General features: G+C 41.3%; 3 protein-coding genes across 4 annotated transcripts in view; 2 read left to right on the top strand and 1 right to left on the bottom strand.

Moving 5' to 3' along the window:
- Positions 1-331: 331 nt before the first annotated feature.
- On the top strand, positions 332-1,306 carry LOC119730154 (microfibril-associated glycoprotein 4-like). Its single transcript, XM_038202936.1, has one exon. It carries the CDS (start codon positions 332-334, stop codon positions 1,304-1,306), a length of 975 nt encoding a protein of 324 aa, XP_038058864.1.
- A 3,940-nt stretch (positions 1,307-5,246) lies between these two features.
- On the top strand, positions 5,247-9,034 carry LOC119731914 (monocarboxylate transporter 12-like). The gene is made up of 2 exons (XM_038205592.1): positions 5,247-5,905; positions 8,564-9,034. The coding sequence occupies exons 1-2, from the start codon at positions 5,257-5,259 to the stop codon at positions 8,671-8,673; spliced, it is 759 nt and encodes a 252-aa protein (XP_038061520.1). The 5' UTR covers positions 5,247-5,256; the 3' UTR covers positions 8,674-9,034.
- A 1,482-nt stretch (positions 9,035-10,516) lies between these two features.
- LOC119722436 (dynein beta chain, ciliary) overlaps positions 10,517-26,331 on the bottom strand; it is a 39,589-nt gene continuing 23,774 nt past the window's right edge. Inside the window, exons 53-68 of one of the 2 annotated variants that reach the window (XM_038192557.1) lie at positions 25,121-25,402; positions 23,947-24,142; positions 23,674-23,786; positions 23,142-23,500; positions 22,277-22,481; positions 21,678-21,983; positions 21,174-21,344; positions 20,570-20,692; positions 20,258-20,451; positions 19,755-20,031; positions 19,190-19,327; positions 18,789-19,070; positions 17,979-18,098; positions 17,542-17,784; positions 16,549-16,731; positions 10,517-12,709 (exon numbers count right to left, since the gene is read on the bottom strand). In XM_038192557.1, the coding sequence (XP_038048485.1) occupies positions 12,092-12,709; positions 16,549-16,731; positions 17,542-17,784; positions 17,979-18,098; positions 18,789-19,070; positions 19,190-19,327; positions 19,755-20,031; positions 20,258-20,451; positions 20,570-20,692; positions 21,174-21,344; positions 21,678-21,983; positions 22,277-22,481; positions 23,142-23,500; positions 23,674-23,786; positions 23,947-24,142; positions 25,121-25,402 (3,810 nt within the window). In that variant the 3' untranslated portion in view covers positions 10,517-12,091. The remainder of the gene's footprint in view (positions 12,710-16,548; positions 16,732-17,541; positions 17,785-17,978; positions 18,099-18,788; positions 19,071-19,189; positions 19,328-19,754; positions 20,032-20,257; positions 20,452-20,569; positions 20,693-21,173; positions 21,345-21,677; positions 21,984-22,276; positions 22,482-23,141; positions 23,501-23,673; positions 23,787-23,946; positions 24,143-25,120; positions 25,403-26,331) is intronic. The other variant, XM_038192566.1, reaches the window with a different exon arrangement.

Genomic DNA, 26,331 nt, shown 5'->3' with positions numbered 1-26,331 from the left:
AATTTGCATAATGGATGAGCCTGGACCAATCGTCTTCAACCATAACGGCAGTGCGCGTTTCGGATAGCCAATCACATCCCAGGAATAGTCGACCGCCTTTGCGCTGATAGCACGCAGCTCTGTGGGCTTGAGGCAGTTCTCGTGAAAGCTCTCACTACCAACTGAACATTTTGTCAGAAAAAAAGTGTTTTGAATCCTCCGTTAATTCTGCAGCTCATGAAAATTTATTGACACCTTTAAATGTTCACAACTGTTCCGATTATAAACTTGAAATATGGCAAATCCTACTAGTCATCTTCAAAATGCTCGTCTTGTGTTCATGTTTGTTTTTATGGCGACTGTCTCTTGTGTGACTGCCGGATGTACGCCTCCTTGCAGACGTCAACAGACGTTTTATGCTTGCAAAAACAGAGCTCTGAAAAACGTCAACTACACAACGAAAACTGTCGGTTCAAGAGTCATCTGCGGAAGAGACTGCAGCGCAGATCAGAAGTGCAGATCTTTTAACTTCTACAAGGATAATTCCTTGTGTGAACTCAACAGGGCCACGAGATATGAGCACCCAGATGCATTCCTTGAACATGAAGGCAGTGAGTACTTTGGCCCACGTGAATGCACGGCAATGCTCCCATGTCCTCAATTCCGACGAAATTGCCAAACTCTTACTAAGGCGGGCTTCAACTCCAGCGGTGTTTATACGATCTACCCAGATGGCTGGTGCGATGGTTTACAGGTCTACTGCGACATGGAAACTGACGGCGGGGGATGGATCGTCTTTCAGAGGCGACAAGATGGCAGTGTGGACTTCTACCTTAACTGGGCCGAGTACCAGTCTGGCTTTGGCGATCTGTCCGGTGAGTTCTGGCTCGGAAATGACAACTTGGCCAAACTTACCGCTGACGGTTGTCAGGGAAAGTGGGAGCTACGGGTTGATCTGGAGGACTGGAATGGAAGCACGGCTTGGGCTAAGTACGGAGACTTCAAAATCTCCGGAGACAACTTCACCCTTCATATTGACCAATATGACGACAGCAGCACTGCAGGGAACGCAATGAGATACCACGACGGATGGCCGTTTACGACAAAGGACAACGACAATGATGGGAGATCGGGACGAAACTGTGCCAACGATCGTGATGGGGCGTGGTGGTTTGATGACTGTGATGTGGCTCACTTGAATGGCGTGTATGTCCCTGGTGGAAATACTGGCACCGAGGTTGACGGTATTTTGTGGGACAAGTGGAGAGGCGAGTCGCATTCCCTTAAAGCCTGCAGCATGAAAATGCGTCTGGTGATCAAACCGTAAGGAAAACCCTCAACGAGAATTGAGAAACATGAAATAAATCTTGTTCGAATTACCATATGGAACGCCTTTATAAACATTTAATTTTACACTTTTTATCGAACTGATATTGTTTTTGCCGACATTAAACATCAAAATACCACCGGCACACATCATGAAATTTGACTCTCCACTTTGCTATTTGGAACTGAAAGGATTCTCATGGAAATTACTCCAGTGTTTAAAATCGAAATAAAATTGTAAGAAAGATAGCAATCTTGTCTGTGTGCTCACGGATTGAAACGCATGTTTATTTTGTAAATAACTTTGCTGACTTTTAACAAACCACCGAAGGAGGAAATGATTACGCAAAATGTCAAGTGACTGTCTTTTGTTTTCATTTTAAAGATGGTACAGCTCATGAAGAAACGTTGCATGCTAATTTTACTGAATCATTCCTGAAAAAGAGACGATTGAAAAATAGGCCCATGCGAACCATAGTGACACTATTGTGGCACAAAAACTGGAAACAATCCATTTCTGAATATTCCATCCTTCCCGGTTTTTCTCTATTTTGGTCTTCTTTTACCGAATATTACTAAAACTATACGATCCATCGAGCCTTTCTATTGTAAAATACAATTCAAATTCATTCTTACTTAGTTTAATGTATTAGTTATTGTCAAGATCGTTTGTCTCGTTTTAATGATCAATGACGTTGAATAAACCGAGTGATGGCGGGCTAGTCGAGCAACGATTCGATTGTGGTTTCCTGTCCAATCTTGAAGGGCAAGACCTACTTTGATTTATATTATATCACCCGACGCAAAAATTCCATCTTATAATACTGTCCAATCTGCTTTTCCTGTAAATTTGGGGCAGATCCAGGATGTTTTGCAGGAGGGGGGGGGGGTAGGTTATCAGCAGTCAATGCTGAAATGTTGACACTTTTTTCTCCAGCCACTGACCTTCGTAAAATCAATGAGGGGGGGGGGGGGGGGGCTCGTACATACTTTCAATGGGGGGCGCTGCAAAATTCACTGTCAGATTTGTTTCGGGTGTCACAGCAGGGGGAGGAGGGGGTCCACGTGACGGTTTATGTATTTCTATGAAAAAACAAAAACATGATCGCTCTGTAAATCAAGTTACCACCGTTTTCACAATTAAATTCACAAACATCAGGATACACACGAGTCTGTCCACACTACAGATAACACACTGCCCTCAGTTGGGGGCGCAGTGGATCAATCGTCAAAGAAGGTTGACATGTTGGGGAAATATAATATACAACCCTTTTTAATCTGAATTCTTAATCAGGTGTTATATAGTAGTCTTTTGTTATATTTGTGGAAATAATTTGACAAGTATAATTCAGGAGAGTTCGATGTCAATTGTGATGTCAGGCATCACATTCATCAATGCTTGAATAAGCACCAAGAATCCTTTGCGATGCCATACACTGATTCTGAACAAAGAGTTTTTGTTTTATGAATCTGGGTCGCATCACCGGTGAAACTAACGGTCTCACTTATCCGATGTGCTAACTTTTCCAAGCGGATTCAGCGGATAATTGAGCACGTTTAATACAGTCACATACTCATTTATATCGTTCTTACTTTTCCTTGTGCAGGGTTAATTCCAAAAGAGGGCGCTATCACTGTACAGCTCGGTGTTTCATTTTGAACATTAATTTTGATGGCTGATGATTTCGGGACAAAATCCCGAGCACTGTCAAAAGAAAAGAACCCAGGAACCAACCAGATAATCATTTCAAAAAGTCGTTTTTCAGAAACACATGCTTGCTTCAGTTGGGCAAGAATTGTTTTTGTGCGGTGGCAAATCATATCAAATCAGTATAAATCCCCCTCTAGTCATTAAATATGTTTATACTAGTGGGCTGGAAACTGTCAACCCCCCCCCCCCCCCCTGCCCCCGAAAAAAACTATTTGAATAAAGAAAATTAATCTAACTTCGGTCTTTGGTGAGATACAAAATGATACACGATCGATAGCCTTACTGCTATGTCTGCCGACACCATGTCGAAGCAAAAGATATATGCGCGGCCTAGGCCTACATCGTACACTTTTTTTTACTGGTACCCAAATTACCGATGATCTAACGTTCATTAGTACAACCCCAAAGAACGCAGCACACAACTTAAGTTGGCGAAAATGTACACTACTGCGCAATTTCGCGCATGCGTGTTGAAGCAAAATGTCCTCATCGGCAATTTAAGCACACCGGATCAGTGACACTGGTCGGCGCGGCCTACACAAAATCTGTCAACTGGAAGAGATCTGAAATTAGAAAACAAATGTTCCGATTGTGCAAGAGTCAAGTTGAACTGTGTCGGCACGGCAACACTCGTTTGTAAAAATCTCTGCGGCTTCCTTTGCTTCGGTAAAATATTACAAACCATTACTTGCTACACGATGGGAGATTCTCATGTTCGAAATCATGACAACACTTTGGGATGGTTTGCAGTGATGGGAACATTCATTAGCTGGTTCGCCTGGATTGGGATGGTCAAGGGAATGTCGGTGATGTTGCCTACAATACGAGTTCAGTTTGACAGCCAAACCTGGCTAGTTGGATGGATGGTTGCTATCTTAGATGGCTTCATAGATTTAGCAGGTAATACTGGGGTTTTTTTTTTAATTTAAAGTTTTGAACGTGGTTGTATCTTTCTTTAAGAAACTGATTCGGTTAATATGAGAACTATGAATGCTAGGCACTCAAACTTAATAATAATAATAATTGTCATCACCCTGGATTGGACATTTGTGAGACATCCCAATAGACTTGTGCACAATTTTTTTTTCAATTTTCAAACTTAAATGTGCCCTAATTTTCGGTATGTTTACTAATTGGACCACGAGCAACAAATATAATCTAATGGCGACAATAAAATGTTGCCTCTAAAGGGGGCTGTGACATTAGAGAGACATGAAAATGTTTCCCTAATGACCGATGTCTCCCATCGTGCGAAGAAATTACAATAACCTGTCTCCTTAATGGTACCATTACACGTATTATTATTACTATACCGGTAATGGTCATTAGCGAGACTTTCCCATAGACTTGTGCACACAATTTTTCAAACTTAATGTGCCATACCCAATATTCCCTTGTCCTTTTTCCACAAATTTCGGTATGTTTGCTAATTAGAACGCAGTTACAAAGAATACAAACGAAAATACTTCAATTTGCGGCAAATCAACACACCTAGGAAATTCCTAGTTTTTGAGTAAATCCATATATCTATTTCGTGATAACCTTGTGTATATTCACCTATATAAATTGCTCTGTGGAGACGTATACAATCTTTTGTTCCTATTGTGCACATGTCTCCAGAGGGTACCGTGTACCAGATCAAGTCACACACACAACGGAAGCTCAAACACACGTTTAAACACCCACACGACGTTTCACACTCACGCACACGACGTTTGCTCAGGCACACGACGTTTGCCTGTCCGTTTTAGAACACCATACGTTAAATCAAAATCCGTATGCTTGCAATTGATCACTTGCGTTTTTCCTTCTTTAAAGGCCCCCTGGCATCGCCAATACAAAGACGATTTGGTGTGAGGACGGTTGTCATGGTGAGCGGTTTGTTTGTTGGTGTTTCTTTCGTCGTTTCTTCGTTAGTGTCCAACTTGGTTGGCATGACCTTGGCTCTGGCACTGTTGGCAGGTAAGGGTGCATCTGAATATCATCTTGGCTATCGACCGGCAGTAACACGCGCCGATTCAGCAGTTTGAAATTCATTGTATTTTGTTTCATTTTCTTTATTGCATACAGCACCTGCAATAGGCGTGTCCAACATTGTAACAAGGGATTTGATTGGTCAATGTTACACTGAGAACCATACAAGGGCCTTCGGGATTGGCGCAAGCGGCGCCTCGGTGGCATTTGTTGTCTTCGCGCCTGTGACGCAATGTTTTCTAGAATTGTACGGATGGCGAGGGACCATGATGCTGCTGGGTGCCTTGTTGTCACATCTTGTAGTTTGTGGAGCATTGCTCAGACCGAACAAGAAACTAAACATACAAATTAATGATTACGAGATAATCAGTGAGGATGTTTCAGCGGATGAGACGAGTCCAGTAGATTATGGATGTCGATGCATCCTAACATCCATCAAGGATCTGTTCAAGACTGACATGTTCACTTCGCCAGGCTATTGGCTCGTAGTTCTGGTAACAATCGTCACGACAGTCGCAGCCACAGCGTGGGTTGTGTATTTCGCACCGAACGTTAACCAATCCAAACACTTCTCTTTAGCCGATGCTGCCATCTTTGTATCAATATTCGGTGTGGGCAAGATAGTCGGAAACCTAGCTGCTTGTTTCTTCGACAGTTGTCAAGTTGTCAGCACAAATGCTTGGATGGGACTGGTAGTCATTGGTAGTTGTGCGTGTTTTTTGATTGATCCGCTCTTAAACTCGTATTGGCCCATCATGGTGTATGCCTTTATCTACGGCTGTTTCCATTCCTGCACGTATACTCTTTTGGATGTTCTAACCAAGAAATCTGTTGGCGCGGAACAGCTGGGCAGTGCTCTAGGATGGATCGGTTTAAAGGCGGGCCTCGTCAGGGCATTATTTGTCTTCTTTCCAGGTAGGGTCAATTTGAAAGTTTTTACGCATATTATTGAATGTGAACAAAATACATGCCATCAGTAAACGAAACGCTCAGTGTAGGTTTACTGTTGGTCGAGGGTCATTTTGTTGTTAAAGGCAGACTAGAAGTCCGACGATTAAAAAAACAAGTGTCAGCACGTGTCACATGTCGACAATTGAATAGTCATAATTCGTTTTGGCCTAAATAATTTTAGCTCAAAATATGACGCGGAGATTTTTGTTACATGTCTAGTCTTAGCTGACACTCAGACAAACTTTTAAGGGCATACAATTACTACTAATATATACTCATATGTTGCTTAACTCATACAATTATTATCGGGAAACGGTTAATTCTGAAATTTGGGAATTCGACAGCGAAGGGGGGGGGTGTCAGGACACACATTTATATCACTTTTTTTGTGCTGGCACACAATCCCTTCAATTGTGGACCACAATGAACGAATACGTATACAAAATGTACAAATAATATAGTCCAAGTTGAGTATATGAGCGCTCATCCGATCATCTGGCATTCAAAAGGGTGCATGCACCAATCAACCTACAGGTATTAAACACACTGATGAAAAAAACCGTATTTTGGGAGGAAGACTGACCTAGTTATTGTGGACAGACGGACGTAATGTCTATAGACTTTGGTGAATGTTGGCGACATCATGGACCTGTTGTGACATTACAGAATGGCTGCATACAGACCAAAAAGTACTCACGGTGAAAATATGAAAAGAAATGTATACTTACCAGACAACAGATGAGGCCGGTATCTTCAAAAACGATATGGTATCCAACTCGTCATTATCATCAGCCGCGCAGTCCCGCACGTGCGTGTATATGTACTTGTACTGTCTTTGAGGGCCCGTGCAAGCTGTAGATAGTACCGAGGCATGACACACTGCTCCCGCCTATCTCATAGATTCAAAACTTGAAGAAACCTGGAGATTATCAGGAACCATTCTACACTGTCTAAAAAAGGCTCATATCAAGCCATCACCCCAACATCGAAACAGAGAGTTTGAAGGACGCTTTGCCAAAGTGAGCCTGCACTAAAGTTGCGCGGCGCACGTGCACACCAAAGACATGTCGGTCCACATTTCTGGGTCCCTGACCCGACATTCCAGATTTATCATGATGAAATAGTCTTGTTAGCCGGGAACCAGCCTACTTCACAAAAACAGCGCCAACTTTTCCTAGTCGGTGTACAATTTGCCAAGGTTAACCACACTGATATGACACAAACCCTTTGCGTCTTCTTAAATTAGCAGACATTTACCATCAATTTTAAACATTTATTCATAAATACCTCAGACAGTTTAGCTATTCCTATTGGTCGAGAGCCCGTCACGTGGCCGGTCTTAAACGGATGATAAAGACATGGCTAGATGGGGCCAATTTCATAGAGCTGCTTAAGCACAAAATTTGCTGAAGCACAAAAACGTCTTGCTTAATAAAATCAGGTTACTGGCCAAAACTCCATGTGATTGTTATGCTAAGTAAACAACAGCTAAATACCAGTCACAAGCAATGAACATCACATGGAGTTTTGGCCGGTAACCTAATTTTACTAAGCAATGTTTTTTCGTGCTTAAGCAAATTTTCTGCTTAAGCAGCTCTATGAAATTGGGCCCAGGGCCCAATTTCATAGCGCTGCTTAACAGCCGACTTTGTACTTACCGAGCGTCCATCTATTTCATAGGGACCGTTAAGCAGTAAGCACAGCAAAAGCACGCTTAACCCCAGAAGAAAACTTTGCTTAAATCAGTGACGTAACAATAGAAATCTCCATGCGCGCACAACCGTTAGCATGAAATAGTGCTTAAGCAGCAGCATGATTTTCTGCTATAGTAAGCACAACTTTTCTGCTTACTGTTAAGCAGAGCTATGAAATTGGGCCCAGGTCTTAAACACTTTTCCAGTGTCACAATAAAATGTGGACTCCTAAAAATCCAGTGCCTCTTACCGTTTCATTGGTTGAACGTTCACAATCCTCACGTAGGCATGCGCAACACTACAAGCGAGTCAGAATTTTATAGTTCTAAATTCAAAACGCAACGCCCCAGGTGCGTTCTGCGTGACATCGCGCAGAACATGTTACGCGCGCGTCAATCTCCATAAAAGGGTTGTTTACATCTTACTCGCCAGCTGAACACTCCATTATTTTGCTAGAGGGATGTTTCAAAAAGCATGAAGTGAACTTGTTGAACAAAATCGGGATTTTTTGAACGAATTATTTGATATTTTTTACGGATAAGGTATTTATGAATGGGAATAAATATGTGCTCGGTCGGTATTTATCACTGAGTTTAATACCGCTTAGAGTCTGGGTGCTGATAATTACCCTCGCCTCCGGCTCGGGTAATTATCAGCACCCAGACTCTAAGCGGTATTAAACGAGTGATAAAAACCTCCGGAGCACACATTTATTCCCTTATTTATCGTCAGAAGCAGAAATCTAAATAGGCCTAAAGACTGTTGAAACGGATGGTGACTTTTATTAGAAATATCTAAAATTGACTATTTTTGTAAAACCCGTTTAATTTAAAACTGCAGCCTCTTGCAATCACTTGTAATAACTGTCTTTCTTTTCATGTTACCTCGTTTTCCGTTAAAGCTTCAATTTGTTTTGTTTTGCCCGCAGGACTGATTTACGATATCTACGGCAGCTACACTCTGGCGTTTATTCTGTTGGCTGTGATCAACGCGTTAGCATTGCCTGCTCTACTGGCGCTGGCATGGCGTCAAAGATAGTCCGGGGATTGTCCACGGAAGCTTAGGGTCCGCACAAAATGTGTTTGCATTATCTTGTCATTTGGACCATGTAGGGCAATATTCCGATAGCTATTGTGCCACCTTGGCACGCTTGAGCATTTTTTAATAGTTCCCGGCACAAGGAAAATATGAGTTTTCTATCTATGCAGGATTTTGCCCAAACTTATCAATCGAGGTGTCCAGACCATGTTTGGGGGTAAACAAATTCATTTAAGCCATTTCTATTATGTATTTTATGCATAATATGCAAATCAGCATCCTCCATTATTTAATTTCCATCTATATCTCCCAAAGAGTTTGTCCAATCGTATAAATTAAAACGAGGAATCTAAACCCATATGTCTTAGGGTGAAAGAATTCATTAAAGCCATTTTACAATGATAATGTGTATATTTTATGCATAATATGCAAATAAGCATCCGCCATAACTTATTTACCACTTGTATATACCTTCACAGGACTTTGTCCAAATTGTATAAAACCAGGTATCTAAACCCATTTTTTTTAGGGTCAATGATAACTGATTGACTGATCCACTAAAACTTGTGAGCCGGGCAGTGCTATTGTACAGGTTTACCCACTAATGCCAATGAATGGGTTAAATCGGGCCTATTGTGTAGACCATTGAATAGCCATTGTGAATCAATTGACTCAGAATTTATTGCGCTAACGGACCAGCTTACTATCTTGTGTTGCTGGATTTCTAATGCAAATGTGGAAAGCTGTAAGGCGGGGGGGGGGGGGGGGGGGGGGGGTAGGTCACCCTATAAGTGAGTTGGGGTTTGTCACTTTTTTCTTGTTATTGTAAACATCGAAGTTACATTAACTTTATCATTAACTTTATAACATTGCCATTTTTAACTTCATATGTCAAAGTTTTAGACTTCAAAATATTGTTTTCTTACACATGAAGTGCATAATTTATAACGCATTTTTAACAACTCTTCTCTTATTTTGCTCAATGTTTGTTACATCCATCATGTAAAATCAATTTGATTGTTGTATTGGGGTTAAACATAAAAACTATTAAATACATAAAAATAAATAGATTTCACTCATTAGGAACAGAACAATGAAACAAAGAACTCCATTGGTTCACTTGTCATTAAATGCATTTATTGATAAAAGGCACAAATTCAGAACAGAAAAGAATACAAAGCAGTGTTTTTTTAAACCACATCAAATGTTCTGAAGACAATTTTAACGAAATATCCATAAACTCCCATCAATCTGAAAATGCACAAGTAAACAATATCTCTTCACTTGTATTTTCTCCAAATTATTCCCTGTTAAGAACTTTATAATCTTATTTTCAATTTTGTTTTGCCATTTTCCAGAGTGTTTTGGTGCTTTTCTGTTTTATGTTTTATGTCAATGCGAATTTCCATATTCATGACAAAACTGTGATGTCATTCCAGGCAGAAACTTCAATAACAGCTATTTCAGCACAAACAATAATTATTGGTAGAATTTTGGAAATTTTGCCGTAGTAAATTTTCTGTTCTTTGGTGATTCGTTGTGGTGTAAGTACATGTACCAGTGTTGGAGTCGAGTCCTGGAATCCGAGAACATACAACCATAAAGCTAAGAAAAAAATTGCAATGATGTGGCACATGTGATATATGCAATTGTAGTCCAAATATAATTATTCTTATTTTAAAATTGTGGACGGACTGCAGTGGCATATAAAATTTGTATTTGAGTGGCAATATTAAAAAGTGCAGGTGGTCTCTAATGTATAAATTCATTGCATCAGTCAGTGGAGGGTAATTAAAGTCAAAGCAATAAATGGTAACTAAATGGACGGCACTGAGGCATTGAGTAATACGTCAATGCTTACAAATACTTTGCATATTTTATTATGTAGAACTTAAACTTCGCCCACCGTGAACGTGGGCGTCGCCAGGATGTTTAATTAGCAAACTCCTTGTACTTTCTCTAGTATTTTTTGTCTGCGAGGGCATAACAAATACTGACGTAATATTGAGTTGGTCAAGGGCAAAACCCACTATTGAACAGAAATAATTCCATCTTATTAATTATTTTTCTGTAAATAAGTTATGAGAAGGAAACTGGTGAATGACGATTGCAATCAATTATGGCAAACAAAAATCCCAAAACTGGCCTCAAATATTAGTAGTGAATGCTATGAAATTAGGAAGAGATAAAATTTCCAAAGCCATATTAAACATGAATAACACATGATGGCAAATGGGCCTTCAGATTTTGAAAAACTCCGCATGAGAATCGTTTGTATGTTATGACATCTATGGAAGAACTGAAACAAACCTTTGACTAGAACTGCAAAAATACACAATATGTTATGAATATCAGATGTTTGAAATATTTACATCAACTGATTCTATGTACATTTGGTTTCTTTCAAAAAAAATGCAACACGCAACCTTTTGGGCTAACATTTAGAATTGGAATGCACTGAAATTTGAATGATTTAAACTTAAGTTGAAATGGTCCCCTTTTTAACCCCCAAATTTAAAACTGTAAATAATGCTGTAAAACAACTGTTACACTGAACCCTCTCTTTAAACCTTGGTATTTGATTTTCTATCAGCCAGAGATTAGCCTGGTGCCTATATGGTGTTGTGATAGCTTCACAGCAATCTCCATGTAGGTCTGGGATCTAGACCAAGGTGGCTGCAACATGCGGAAAAAGAGGTTGCAGAATGCTTGACGCTTAAAACTAACTGTTAAAGAACAAGAGATAGTAAGGCCATTTTTTTTTAATAACATGGATTACAGAGTCACCGTCACAAAAATTTGATTTAAAAAAACTAATAATGGAAAAAAGAAATATCACACCTTTTGAGTAGCAAACACAATCTTTTGATTTACTTTTAACCAAGCAATCCTGGCGTCAGACCAAAAATTGAGAAAGGAATAATCGTACATTATGTACCGATTTACTATAAGCTTGTTGATTGATCGTATGTTCTTGCATGTTCATCTGCATTTGTGACGCGCAGTGGGTATACTGATTCCCGTCACCAAAACTGTTCTAAGAATTAGCAGAATGAACGGAAACCAGCTGCATCGATACACAAGCGCTTTTCAAACATTGGCAATGAAATATTTTAAAAACAGATTCCAAGCAATTGTTTGGAATGATATATAAAATGTTGATAATTTGTTGTGCACTTAAATGGAACATCGGTTGAACACTTTCAGAATTGAAGATTGCGTCGGAATACAGGGCGTACTATTATGTGCGCGTTGTAAAGGGCGCCCCCACATGTTTGGTGTATTTTGGAAAACATTTTGGCTACCCGCCCAACCGCGGGACCTGAAAAATCCGTAATCCAAGTACTTAAATGAAAATGGCCTTAGTGTGGGAATAGCCTTCAGCATTCTTAGACTTTGTACTTCAGAAGGTTACCTTTTAGACTTGGAGAAGTAGAGCCACTCCAGCCAGTGTCCACTTAGCAGCCTTCTCCTTGGACTTGAGATTGAAGGTCCAGACAAACGTCGGACCACGCTGCTTTGTCTTGTAGACCGGACACTCATAAATGTTACGTGTTTCTTGCTTGTCCACTGAGATACCACGGATGAAGGTAACTGGCATCGATGGAGTCAGTTCCTTCAAGCGAGCGTCAGCGATCATTCCTGTCTGGGTGTCCCAGCGAGCTCCTTCCATGAATAGGCCATGGACGTACGCCCCTTCACGAGGAGCGCTGCTGAAATCCTCCTTGTTCTTCTTGGTCACGTCACACTGCAAGCACATCTTGTCCAGAGGCCATTCATTCTTACGTGCCATGGACTGCATGATAGCCGTCAAGAAGCTCTGAGGGTTGAAGAACCCACCCAGCCAGACCACCGTGGGTAAGGCAAAGTCGGCTGTCCAGCTCTCTAGTTCCTTGATGCGGAGTAGAAGGTCCGCGTACCAGCCTGCCAAGCCAAGCATGCTGGGGTAGGCACGCTTGTTCCAAGACTCTGGCACTTGATCCAGGAATAGGGCATTGCTCAAATCCTCCATGTCTGATGTGATGGTAAGCTCACCCTGGTTTCACAAATCAATCAATCAATCAATCAATCAATCAATAAATGAAGTCCTGTACCAATCACGTCGGTCTTTCAAAAGTGGCACATATCAGTTAAGGAAGAGCTTCAATGAAAGTCTGCAGACTGTGTGCAGAGTTCTGCAGAACCCATGTTCATGCTTAGATTTCAAAAATGTTTATCTAAATTTAATAGATTTGCGGAATCTATTTTTGAGCAATACAATGTATACAAATACTAGTCTCTTTTGAATGTGACGATAAAAAAACTATCAAACAATGTCATTTAAAAATCAATTATTTGAAGCCTGATATTTCGTGATTCGTGATCACCTTTTTGTGCATAAGAGACACAAAACAACCCTTACATAAAACCTTTTCAGAGGGTTGCTGTGTCCATAATAGAAAAATTTTTTTTTTTTTTTACTAATTCAATTTTTTTATTTAAATATTTGGTTACAAATTTGTCAGGGAAAAAAACATTAACAATTTTGTTTGAATTTTTATTTTTGAAGCACAGGAAGGTCAACTTTTGGAAGCCCTGTCAATAAAAAAGTTACCCCCTATTAAATACGGCCCCATGCTAGTAAATAAAGTAATCCATTGTTACTGGTTGAATCAAAGTTCTTTATATAACCCTAACCCTGTCAGACCAATGCAGTGGTGGGGGTGTGAAGGTCTGTGGACCCTTGTCCTTAGTGAGCCATCAACACCAGTGCATAGACAGCCAATTCGGAGACAATGAGAGCCATATAGGCTATAAAGCCAATCCCTATCCCTAAAGATAGGGCCATCACAGATTTGTCCTTTGAAAAAGTATAGATCTCTGACTCTGTGCCAAATTCCTTGTATCATCCAAGGCACAATGCCACAGTTGTTTTCTGTTGCATTCAGTCACCATCTATTGACCCTCAACCTAACCTTGTTTGGCCTTGGGATTTTTGACATCATTGATCTTGCTACACAGGCTTGTCATTTTGTCAAGTGCTGCGTGTTAATTGCTGCGTTTAGCAGGATATACTGTGCATGGTTTGTGACCGAGGGGTATACCAGTGTCCCTGTGCCATAGTATACATTGATTCACTGCCACATTAAAAGGGATCTGCGAGTTGTGCTTGATGACATGACAGGCCCAATTGGCAATTCCACACTAATGGGCCCAAAAGTGTGACATTTAAGAAGACCATGAGAAGACCTTTTCAGTTTTGATATAAAACTAGGATCTTGGTCTCTTAATTTTTGTTGTAAACAGTGCAAGCTTTGAACAAATATCCTCACCTGCAAAGGATATAACTTTTTATGTTAGAAAATACCGTGGATATTTTTTATAAAAGTGTTATATACATGTATGTAACAAAGGACAGACGTTTTAGATAAAGTCACAAAGTAAGCATAACATCTAATGATCCCCTAATGTTGTCTGATTTAAGAAGATGTACCCTGGAGGAATGCCATCAGTCAAAACCTAGAAAACTCAGAGTCAATCTGAAGAATTATTTGAAATTTTATAATCAGGATTTATACGTACGAACAGACTACATATTTGTCACAAAATGTCTGTCCCTATTTGTACATAGCCCTAATCACATCATAACTTTGATGCCAGTGCAAAAGCTGTTATATTTTCGTTTGATAACAAAGTAAAATGGGATGATAATGTCAAATGAAAGTCCCTATAAGAATCTGAATTTGTCCTCAGCACCCTTTTCCTTGCTGCAGTGTGTCTGTCTGTCCATGTTACGTACGTATAACACAGAAAAAAAGACATGTTTATTGTCTCAAATAAAAAAGGTATCATCTCTTGTATTTTCTTGTCCTAGTCACATTCAACTTCAGCAAGGTTTAGGAACAAAACTTAAGAAAACACTAACTTATATTTTTTATATGCAACATCCATATCTACCGTAATTTCCTGCGGATAAGGCGCGCGGCGGATAAGGCGCAGGTCCCTAAAATCACCCCAAAAAAATTCAAACGCCAACAGATAAGGCGCACCGCCGCATAAGACGCATGTTTGACCGCACACAGAAGAACACCAGGCGTCACCCGGTGTCGGTACATCGCCACAAAGGGGCCATTGTGTTGCCTTAGAACGATCACACTATTCGGAGGATGAATTAAACTGTAACCACATTGGCTGGTAACATGTAGAGCCATGAAGAAAAGACCAATGTAAATTGATACCGACCTTCAACATTCAGCCAACGCGCGCTGTGCATACTTGCTTGCGGTTTCCGATCCTAGCCTTCCTTGGCCTTTTGTTAATGCAGTGCGGCCCAATCAGCGGCCAGAAACGATGGTCCACGCGCTGTCTGAAGATATTGCAACACGCACGCTGGATAAGATTCATAGACTTGCCCAGTCCCTCCGAGCCAGATGTTGCGCCCTCTACCGGTGACTAATACAAAAACTAGCGTCGCCTATATGTATGTACCATACGAAAATAATCCCGTCACACCGGGGGAAACTACACTAGGCCTTTTAAAATTTTCGTTGCGTATTCTTCCATTTCTAAACCTTTTTTATTCGTGAAATTTTACTTATTTTTCCATCCATAAATGACTCTGAGTTCGCACTCACCAAAACACTTCAATTTGGCACAGAATCATGGAAAAGCTTACGAATACGCAATGAGAATAGTGCCGATAACGCGGTGCGTCTGGAGGTGACAAATCTGTAGTATTGATTATAGAAAATTGGAAAATGATGTCGAAGTACATCATGTGACCATTTTAACCAATGAGAAGCTTCAGAACCAGGGAATCCCTTATCGATGCATTGGTTTCTGCCGTGATGTCACACAATGAGCGAGCGGCGCTGTTCGATTTCACCAGTTAATTTATGCACGTACGGATCCTCTACGTACAGATCCGTGATTTATGTCGGTGAATTTGCGTAATTTTTGTCGGTGAATTCATAGCGCTGTTAAAAACTGATCCATCCTGGCCTAGCATGCAACACTACCGCCACTCGCACTCCACAGAGCGCGCGTAATTCCGAACTCAGTGACCTTTTGGACCCAACATTTCCGTACGAAAAGGTGGATCAAGCATAAGTGGGAACGCCACTTGCGGTTTCGTTGCGGTAAGATAACGATCACACCAAAATGCCGGATCTTGATCCACCTTTTCCAAATTCAAGTGGGAACGCGGTGTAAGGGGGATCAACGTATTGCGGCATTGTTGGAATGAAAGCACGATCATGGGGGATCAACACATCGCGGCATTGTTGGAATGAAAATACGGTCACAATGTCTGGAGAGTTGAGCTTGGTTGACCGCATTATTGATTGCGGCATTGAAAGAATTCTTCACACAAAGACCGTCACTTTGAACTCAAGCGACACCAGATAAGGCGCACCTGTAGATAAGGCGCAGCGATGTTTTTGTGGTCTAGAAAGTCAGATAAGACGCGTCTTATCCGCAGGAAATTACGGTAATTGGCCCATTAGCCCATATAAAAAGTTCCACTTTGGGATTTGAAAATTTCTGGTTCTGGAGTTTTACAGTGTCATTATCTTAAGTACTGGTACATGTTACATTATGCATGGTGAAATAATCTGAAAATGCAATTGCAATGGCACAGTGGGAAAGCAATCTTATAAGAAATCCATGCAATTTCTAACTCAAGTAAGAACATAATTAATCTTATAAGAATTGTTATCCTTTTCTTACTTGCTGTGTATTCTTATAAGAATCTTAAAAGATTTGGACCCATTTATAAGAATCTTATAAGAATCTTATAAGATCTTTTAAGCTGAAATCGTACGGGTTCAGCGTCCCCTTCAATTGAGTCCGTAAAGGTGGCAATACGAAAGACAAAAACGACAATTGAGTACTGACCTTCAGTCCAAGGTCCAACTCCTTGAGAGAACGTCTGATTTCTGAAGTCAGCGTGTTCATGCGTTCACATTCCTGGAAGGCCACCACGATGTACGGCGTCCGCTCCTCCACTTTCCCCATGATTTCCAGCATGTTGAATTCATCCGGTAATTTCTCCACAATCTCATCCAGTAAGGCCTTGATCTGTGTGTGACAAATCACAGAATATAATCAGACACGGGGACAAATCTACAGCCATCTTGGTCTGGTACCTTGAAGGCCACACAGTGATAAAGCACTGGCTTTTATCTCATAAAGCCAAAAGTTTATGCCATATATATCTGAACAGGGTCCCAGCAGAAACCAGGTTTTAACTGTTTTGGGCATACCCTGGGTAAAGAAATGTAATAAATAAATAAATAAATAAATAAATAAATAAACAACTATTAGTGACAGGTTTTAGCGTTGGTATTCCGCTAGGTTTATAAATTTGCCAAGCAATATTTTCTAATAAGCAGGCCTTGGTCTCCAATAAGGAAGCAATCTATTTCAATGGTGCTATATGCTCTCATCGCCATTTTTTGCAGAAAACTTTGTTTAATATTCAGGTCAGTATTCAGAATGCCTTTTTTTAAAGCCCATTGTCATGATTGTGTATGTCATCGTGAAGGTCTAGTGCTTGGGCCTTTAAGAGAGCACTTTACAACTTCACTTTTCGATTTCTGCATTGTGTGGTATACTTTCCGCGCTTCACTGCTGACATGAAACCACACAATACAAAATCTATTCAACAGACTCATAAAGCAAACTGGTCATTCACACAAAAATCCAGAGCAAAGCATGTTGTCAAAAAGCTGTGAAAACTGCTGCATCCTTGCCCTAGTGCACCATGACCCACTTTGCAAAACGACCCGCGACAGCTTTTCTATACGCTGATTTCTTTGTATTTTGCCTGGACTGACATATTTTGAATCTAGATTTTATGTTTTGAGGGCAACAACAAGTGTTACAAACCTTCTCCTCTCTGCTGGAGCCAGCCCCTGCCCCGGCCCCACTGTCTCGCGGCTGCATTTCCAGTACCACCTTGAAGAGATTGTCGGAGGTGGTAGTCAGGAAGCCAATCTCGGCGTTGGGGTGTAAGCCGTACAAGTAGGGGCTCTCTGGGGGTAGGATCTCATCAATGTACTGATGGTAGCCGACATAATCCGAGTTGGGAGGGATGGGGAAGCCTGGCGCAAGGTATACCTCACCATCAAGCTGAAAATTAGAAAAAGAAAACAGAAAAACATTCAAACTACGACAATGACTCCCATGAACGATAGTGTGTTCAAAATACACATTACCTTAAATTGAGAACGTCTTTGGCATTCACGAAAGCAAGGCTTGACCGCAGTCGTGGCCTTTGCCAGAATGGTCTATACCATTCAGAGTTTAAGCATCTTTGGGCTTACCATATCAGGCTGCATGTATTCCTCCAGGTATGTCCTACACAGACGTCGATCCCAGTCATCAGTGATGTGACCACCGTACATGATCTCACCAAACAAATACCGCAGATCCTCCCATGGTACCTAAGAGATTCAAACAAAGACAAGACAATCAGGAATCTGAATCTTGACTGAATGACTCTGCTTTATAAACACTTATAACTTCTGTGATCTGATACACCGGCCCTCTGGAGACATGCACACAATAGGGAGCAAATGATTGTATACGTCTCCACAGGGCAATTTTTATAGATGAATACGTCTCCACAACGTTTTGACCAAATAGATATATGGATTTTACTTAAAAACTAGGAATTTCCAAGGTGCGTTGATCTGTCGCAAATGGAAGTTTTAGAAAAAGGAAAAGTCCGAATTTCAGCCAAGGATATTAATTCTGGTTAAAATAAGAACATTTTCAAACTACATTTTCAAACTCGAAAACTTTACTACACGAGAACAAAGAAATGTCTCCACAAGGATGCACATTTCAGTATGCTTGGTGTGGTGTGTTTCTGTACAAGAAATAACATTTATTATAACCCTAAAATAATTTTAAAGTGGGCTTATTAAAGAAAATTAATGCCAATTTTTAATTCTTTTTTGTAGAAATCAAAGAAACTTATTTGACCATCGTTACAATTGCTTTTGCAACTTGACAGACTTCTTTGCAAGAGATTTACATTACGACACATTATGCTTCAAACAATCACTGTATTTTGATCAATTTTAATCAAAATATGTGTAACCGTAATTCTTGATGGAACTTGCTCCTACCTTAGAATTTGCCTCCAAGTAGTTGTACAACACATTGACAGAGATAGTCAAGTCCCCGGTGTTGAATGGGTAGACTCGGTTCCAGCCTTGGGGACCAAACTTACGACGTTCGGCCACCACGGCGTGGAAGTAGCACAGAGAGAAGAGGATAGCCTTGAATTCAGCCTCCCGGGCGCACATCTCCAACGTGTCCTGGTCAAAGTTATATAAGGCCTTGTGGAGGTTGGCAAACATGCCGGTAGGGGGCTCGTTGGTGATCTTGATGGAGGCTTGAAGGACACCCTGGGGAAGAGGAGGGCAAAACTTGCTCATTATCAATTACCTTGGGCAATTCTCGGGGAAATAAAGAAAAAGGCAAGGCATGTATTCAATTGAAGGTAATAGCACAAGTTCTTGTGTACCTGTGGTATGATGTGGTTATCTGGTGTGCCAGCAGGTTCAGCGCTCATGAAGACACGATAGTCAGGATGACTTCCCTCGCCGGTTGATTCCAGTTTCTTCTCAAGGGTGCTCAGCCACTTGGCTACCAAGTGGATGTTCTACAATGACAATAAAAAGTTTCTTGAATAATAATCAGTGACAAGATGTAAATAAATTGGTGGATGTCAATGACAAGGACAATATACCTTAATTTGTGTATGTTCTTTAATGACAAAGTAGATGAAATCAATTTTCGATTGGCGGATTTTCAAAAGTGACGATGTACAGTTTTTATTTGACAACTTTAACTGCAAAAATTTGATATACTTTGATGACAATGTCACCATGCTTTACTTAATGGCTTTTTTTTTTCCTTTTTCTCTTTGGTTTGACTTTCTTGGGGGCAAACTGGAAGGAAGACAATTGGGGGGGGGGGGGGGGAGGGGGGGGGAGGGGCCCTGCCCCCCTGTAGCGCTGACACTAATGAGGGTGACAAATTGTTTGAATCTGTTGACGGTGAGACTACAAGAATACCATATGACTGACCTGTAGGATGACCCAATGTCCCTCCTTGGCAGCCAGATCCATACACTGTTCAGCTACAATCTCCTGGCCTTGGCCCAAGGACACATTATGGAAGTTCTTGTTGTCAAACGTCCAGCCAATCTTCTTGCCCAGGGCCTCTACGTCCTTCAGGGGGTCCACGCCCGGCGACAGGATGAAGAAGACTGGGGTAGCTGGTCCTGTCTCCTCAAAGGATTTGGAAAAGTCTATGGAACGGTTCTCCACGTACTTGGTGCCCAACTTCTCCTCGATGAAGTTCCTGCATGAAGACACATTTTTACATGTTATTTTTAATAATCAATGGCTGTTTTTCATGATGGATATTCTACTTGTATGCCTGTGTAAACTGAAGCCTTTGTTTTTAAAACTTGATTTTTTCTTTGGCCTGATCTTGAGATCAAGAATTGGAACCTGAAAAGAAATACTCCAAAGTTTGGCCTGATATGACTTGATATGACGTCTTGCATGTTGACCATCTCCCTTACCTGACTGCATAGGACATTCTGTCTGAGCGTAAGGCACGCATCATGCAGAGTTTCTGCAGGGAAGATTTGTTCTTCCATTCCTGGGGGAACTTCTCCTTCTCAGGGCACTCGCTCTCCACAAACTTCTTCCAGCGTTTGGCCGAGCCTTCGATGTCACGGTCCAGATTGCGGAACTCCTCCATGGCCGCAAGGGACTGGATAAACAAAAGAGACGATAAAGAATGCCATGAAATATCAAAGCATTAAACATGGAGTGGATCTGTTTTTGTCTTCTCAGTCGAGATACAGCTTTCATCAAGAAGCATGCTTTACCTTGATGGCACCCCAGGCAGGGTTGGACAAGAAATCCACAGGACTGGTGACGTTGACTTGAGAGGGGAAACGCAGCAGGAACTCCAGCTCAACTGGGTTGATTTCCTTTTTCATAAGGAGAATCTGTGGTGCCAAGAAAACAAATTAACAATATGTTTCAGTAAAAACAACAGAAATGTACAGGGCCTAATTTAAACCCTCATATCTGGTTTGTAAGTGTTGCGTCATTTCTACTTAAACCACGCCCACCACACACTGAGTAGCATTGGGACCACTGGAACTGGAAGTAGGGCAAAGTGGCATATTTAGCCAATGGGTGCTGGTAATCAGTGGTGCATGCGTGTGTATGACGCAGTCACCTATGAACCAGGTAGTGCTTAGTATGCAATGCTTATCAAAACAAGTCAGTGAAGAACACAACTATGAAAATTTGTCGGCATGATCGTTTGAAAATAAGCCACGTGTAATGTGTGCCATTCTTGTTCAGCTTGCTTTCGATATTTGAATTAACAGACGCACGTACATTCTGTGCCCTCTATTGGCTCTCGTGAGTAGGCACCATAGCGCCCTCTATCGTTATCATTTGCAGCATTAACGCACTAACCTGAAGGGCAACCTGCGTGGTGAAGATGAGCTTGTCTTGCTCAAACAGACCCCTGGTGGTGTAGATGAAGACAGAGTAAGTGATGAAATCAATCAGGTTCATGACGCGTTCCTTGACGTCTTCGGCTGGTTCCGCTTTCTCGATGGCCTTGGAAAAGACTACGTTGAACGCCTATGATGAACAAAAATTCTGATTGTAATAAGAGTGATTTTATATGAGACATAGCATGCTGTACATCAAATAAACTTGGTATCAAACAAATTTAAAACACTGGGTTGGGAAATTTCCTCACAATTCTGATCTGAAAAAGGTTTAGGTTCTGTGAAGTAACGACCATATCTCAAACAGTTTATGGACCCTACGTACTAGTTCCCCTCAATGGTGAAGACGACAAAAAAAATTGACATTGAGGGACATTAATGAACAAAATGGCCAACCACAATGTTGGATTAGTGAACAGTGTACTTCAAGAAAGCAAAAGATTGAGGGGAACTGCCTGTTTACCTTGAGAGAGAACTGATAGATAGGATTGATCTTGTTCAAGTCATTCAGGATGAAGTACAGCAGCGAGGCTCTGGCAGCAGCAGGTCGGTACAGCTCCCTAGCCTCATTGATCTTGACCTCCGTGATTTTTGCCTCTTCAACTTTGACCTCAATCTCAGCGGCCGTTCGCTTGGTGGTCTCTAGGTTCTCCACCAAGGCCGTGTCACCCAGGAAGTTTCCTTCAGCGGAGGACAGACGAGAGAGGAGGTTGTCTTCTAGCTCCTTAAGGATAATCTTGAAGTCGTTCTGTTGCTTAGTCAGGTCCGACTGAAATAAAAATGTGAGTGATTTGCTGGTCACAATTAGTGTTGCTACACCGAATTTTGCTTAACACATACTAATGCAATATTTTCTGGTACCCAACTTAATGAAATTCGGCCCAGGTGTTAAGCCTACTTGGCACCAGTCTATTTTCAACCTCAGTCTCACTCTGAGCCCAAGATACCAATACCTTGGCCTTTTCCAGGTAGGCACCAGACTTTTTTAACTTAGCCTCACTCTGAACCAACAGTTTCTGTAAGAAATCCAAGATGGTAATCCTCGGACATCAAGTCTGGTACCTTGAGTTTTTCCAGGTCGGGTCTTTCCTGGGCCACCACGTTAGCCAATAGCTGGTCTTCCAGACCGTCGCGGGTGACAGTGAAGTTGATGAGCGTGGTCTGAGCCTGCATCTCAGGTTTGTAGTGAGGATTAGCCAGCTTGGTGTGAAGGATCAAACGGAAGAGCGGATTGTACTCCACTTCCTTCTCACCAATCTTGATGTATCTGTAGAAAGGTAAGACAAGTTAACGTGAATAACTCCAAATGCCGTATGGGCTCTGTGCACAAGTACCCCATCAACAGCCAGAAAAAGAGAGTTGGGGGTGACCTAGACTGGTTCCCGATCCATCCACTACGTATTTCAAATGTATTCAAAGTTATTGGAGGCGGGGATTAGTCTCGGAGACCATCGCAAGTTGAATTCGAATGAATTCGCGCGCCGACGACGCCTGACGCTCACGCGAAGACGCGGTGGCTATAACTTTTGCACACATTCAGGAAGTCGTGCGTACTTCGCACGCAAAGCAGTACAGTACAGTACGTGCACACTGTATATCCCTTTCACGGAGCTCTCAAAAGAGGCAAAAATGCGCCCTCTTTTGTTGGCGCACGGAGCCCATACTGACTATAACTTGAAGTAAAATAGAACTTCCTAACAAAAAAATCCAACTTCAAAGTCATGAAAATGAATAGGACTGCTGCAAACTGCTTACCGACTGGATTGACCTCAAGTATACAAATCTAAACAAATAAATGCGGCCTGACGTTTCGAACTTAACAAGTTCTTCTTTAGAAGCAAGAGACTTAAAAGTCAATGTAATTTCAATTGTTCTCTGTCAGTTCTGCAAAATTAACTGAAAAAATAAGCCTGAAGAAAGCCCTTACCGTCCTTTCTTGATGGTGTTACGTCCAAGTACAGGGTCTAGAACTGGATCCACCGATTCCTCCATATTCTCAATCAGAACTGTGTCACCGTTGGAAATAGCCCGCTCAATAACGTCCAAGTACCCACGCTGGCCCAGTCGAACCACGCGCAGGTCTTCTCCATATTTGGTCTTGATCCACTTGACGCCTTGGAGCTGAGGATCAATCATGAGCGGCCAGCGTTCACAGCTGGACAGGATGGTGGCGTTCTCGGTGGACATGCGATCACTGGGCAGGTTCTCGTTGTTCCAGCTTGCGATGGAGGCGTCATCTGTCAGAAGGCTGAGGGGATCTAGGCCCTCGGTGGTAGGGATTGGGGTCTGGTGGAAAGAAGGAGGGTGAATTAGATTTATACATTGATAAGCTAAGAGCAGCTACCAAGCTAGCAGGAAAAGATTGAACTTAGAATGGACAGCTACTGACTGTGAAATCTATTAAGAGTGATTTATGGTCAAAGCAAAGTGTGTGACTCTTAAAGAATCCAGGTTTTTACCTTCTGTGATTTGATGAAAGGCAGCCACATGTTGTCCATGAGCTCTAGACGGAAGCTCTTGGTGAAGCATCCCATGTACGACACAAAGGCAGTGATCAATAACACATCACCAGCTGCAAGAAAGAAATGAGGTACAGCACTGGTCAACAGAGGACAGCAACACAACTGAGTGCACAGAATTTTATGGCAGTGACATATTTTTAGACCAGTTTACCACGGCTGGTTCTGTAGATGCAGCACTGTATAATCCTGATAGAGTATAGGTCAACTTACGCAGGGTCTTTTCAGCTTCTTTGAATGCAGCTACTGCCTCACCCCAACGTACATTCTCTGAGGCTAGGCCACCCACCAGACGGTTGGCCAGGGTGATTGTCAGCGTGGTTGCCTCTGCCTCCTGTTGGCATTTCAGCTTGTCTCCTGTAGCCTTCTCAAACTTGGCGGTCAGCTCGGCCAAATTGGCATCAAGTTCCTAGAAGTCAAGAAATCACATACACCGTTCAACAATTTTAATGTCAAAGATGAAAATTCAAGCACCCTCTGCTTGACTTCATTTGGCAGATCTGTAATCAAGTTCTTGTGTAAATCATAAGTCATCAAGTCAGTCGGTATCAAGTCAAGTGCTCAGCTTTTCAAATCAACTGTGACACTGTTCAAACCCTTAGTATGTCTGGAGTGACTTGTGACTGACGTATGATTGATCTCTGACTGACTTATTTTTGACTTGTTACTTATCTGTGACCGACTTATAATTGACTTGTGACCAGACTTATGATTAACTTGTGAAAGACTTATGATTGACTAATTGTGACTGATTTTGACTGACTTGTGACCGATTTCTGATTGACTTCTGATTGACTTGTCACTGACGCACGATAGATTTCTGACCGACTTATTATTGACTTGTTAATGATCCGTGACTGAAGCATGATTGACCTGTGACTGACTTTGATTGACTTGTGACTGATTTGTGACTGAAGTATGATTGACTTTGATTGACTTATGATTGACTTGTGACTGACTTATGATGGCCTTGTGACTGACTTATGATTGACTTGTTACTGATTTGTGACTCACTTCTGATTGACTTTGTTATTTAATCATTTTTGTTTTCTTGTTTATTTTTCTTATTTCTCAATCTTTATTTTGTTTGTTATTTAATATGTTATTTAATTAACATATTATTTTATTTACTACTTATTCATTCATTTCTTTGATTGTTTGTATGTTAGTTTACTTATTTATTTGCTTGTTTTGCCTTGTTTTCTTAAGTATTTGTATGATTTGGCCAGGTCAAATAAATAATAATAATAACTTGTGACCGAATTGTCATTGAATTGCGATCAGCTTGGAAATGACTTTTTCCATTTAAACATTGACTCTATTATTCCCATCCAATGCTAATGATTAATGAAATTGCATCTCGAATATACAGATGTCAAAGACTTACCTGAATTTTGGCCTTGATGATGGAGAGTTTGTCCTGAGCTGCCTGGAGCTCATCGTTGGCTTTCTGTAAGGCAAGACGCTTGGGTTCCACATCACAGTACACCTCATAGAACTTGACGATGTTGAGGGCCCAGGAACTCAAGCCAGCAGCGGCCATGGACTTGCTACGGATCAAGTCTGGATCAAATTCTGGATTATCCAGGTAGGGACGGATGGCCTTCAGACTGTTCTCATGGATGTGTTCTTTGTCATAGTTGATGAGCGCATCCAAGAAGGCATCCACCTAAAAGACAGCACACCAATCATGAAAACATCCAATTCATGTTCAAATCCAATAGCTATGAGTACGGAATTAATTACCAAAATGATAAAACAAACAGGCAGATGACCTGGCAATTCAGAAAAAAAACATGGAAAACCAGAACAAAATCTATATATATAAGAGCAAGTTTTACTCGGCCTCCGAGAAATGTTTGCTCCTGAATGGATCCGAGACCGCGGTCTCCCGCGGCGCCAAAATCACTCCACGTCCGTGGAAAAATGTGGAGGGTGTCCCCCACCCCACTTTTTCTTCCCCGAATAAAAGATGTAGCCTACTATAATGATTCTATTGCTCAGAATAGCTGATTCAATGACTCCTAACTCGAAAAACGTATTTAAAAGATGATATTTTGCTTGAAACAATTGGTTTTACTATAGTGGTCAGAAATTGCCTCAGATCGCACCACAGAAATTGCATGTCTTCTCAACTAAATCCCCCATTTACATTTTACAAAACTGCATGTCTTCTCAAGTAAATCTCCCGTTTACATTTAACTCCCCACATATTCAACCCCAACACAAATACGCCCTACCCAATCTATGATCGGGTAAATCAGCTTGTGAGTTATAAAGCGAAGCCATTACGACTGATCATGGCTCCTGAATAGCCAACCAACATTTAGTTTTGGGTGCAACATTATCACCCCTGTTCGGTCTATTAAGTACTTAGCTTAATCACACAAGCTAAATTTGAACCTACGATTGATTGAAATAATCCACAAGATCTTGGATTCCGGGCACCACACTATAATTACGTACAACTCGACAGCAACACCAGGTTTTTCCATTTGTAAGATGGAATGTATATGAGGTTTTGCCCGATCTTCTTCTTCTTGCGTGTGAAACCAAACAAACAAACAAAAAAACGTTGAATCTCTGGGTGCTTGCTGA

Source organism: Patiria miniata, unplaced genomic scaffold, assembly GCF_015706575.1.
Source record: "Patiria miniata isolate m_02_andy unplaced genomic scaffold, ASM1570657v1 HiC_scaffold_1, whole genome shotgun sequence".
NCBI classification, from domain to species: Eukaryota; Metazoa; Echinodermata; class Asteroidea; order Valvatida; family Asterinidae; genus Patiria; species Patiria miniata.
This window is presented reverse-complemented; position numbering and strand designations above follow the sequence as displayed.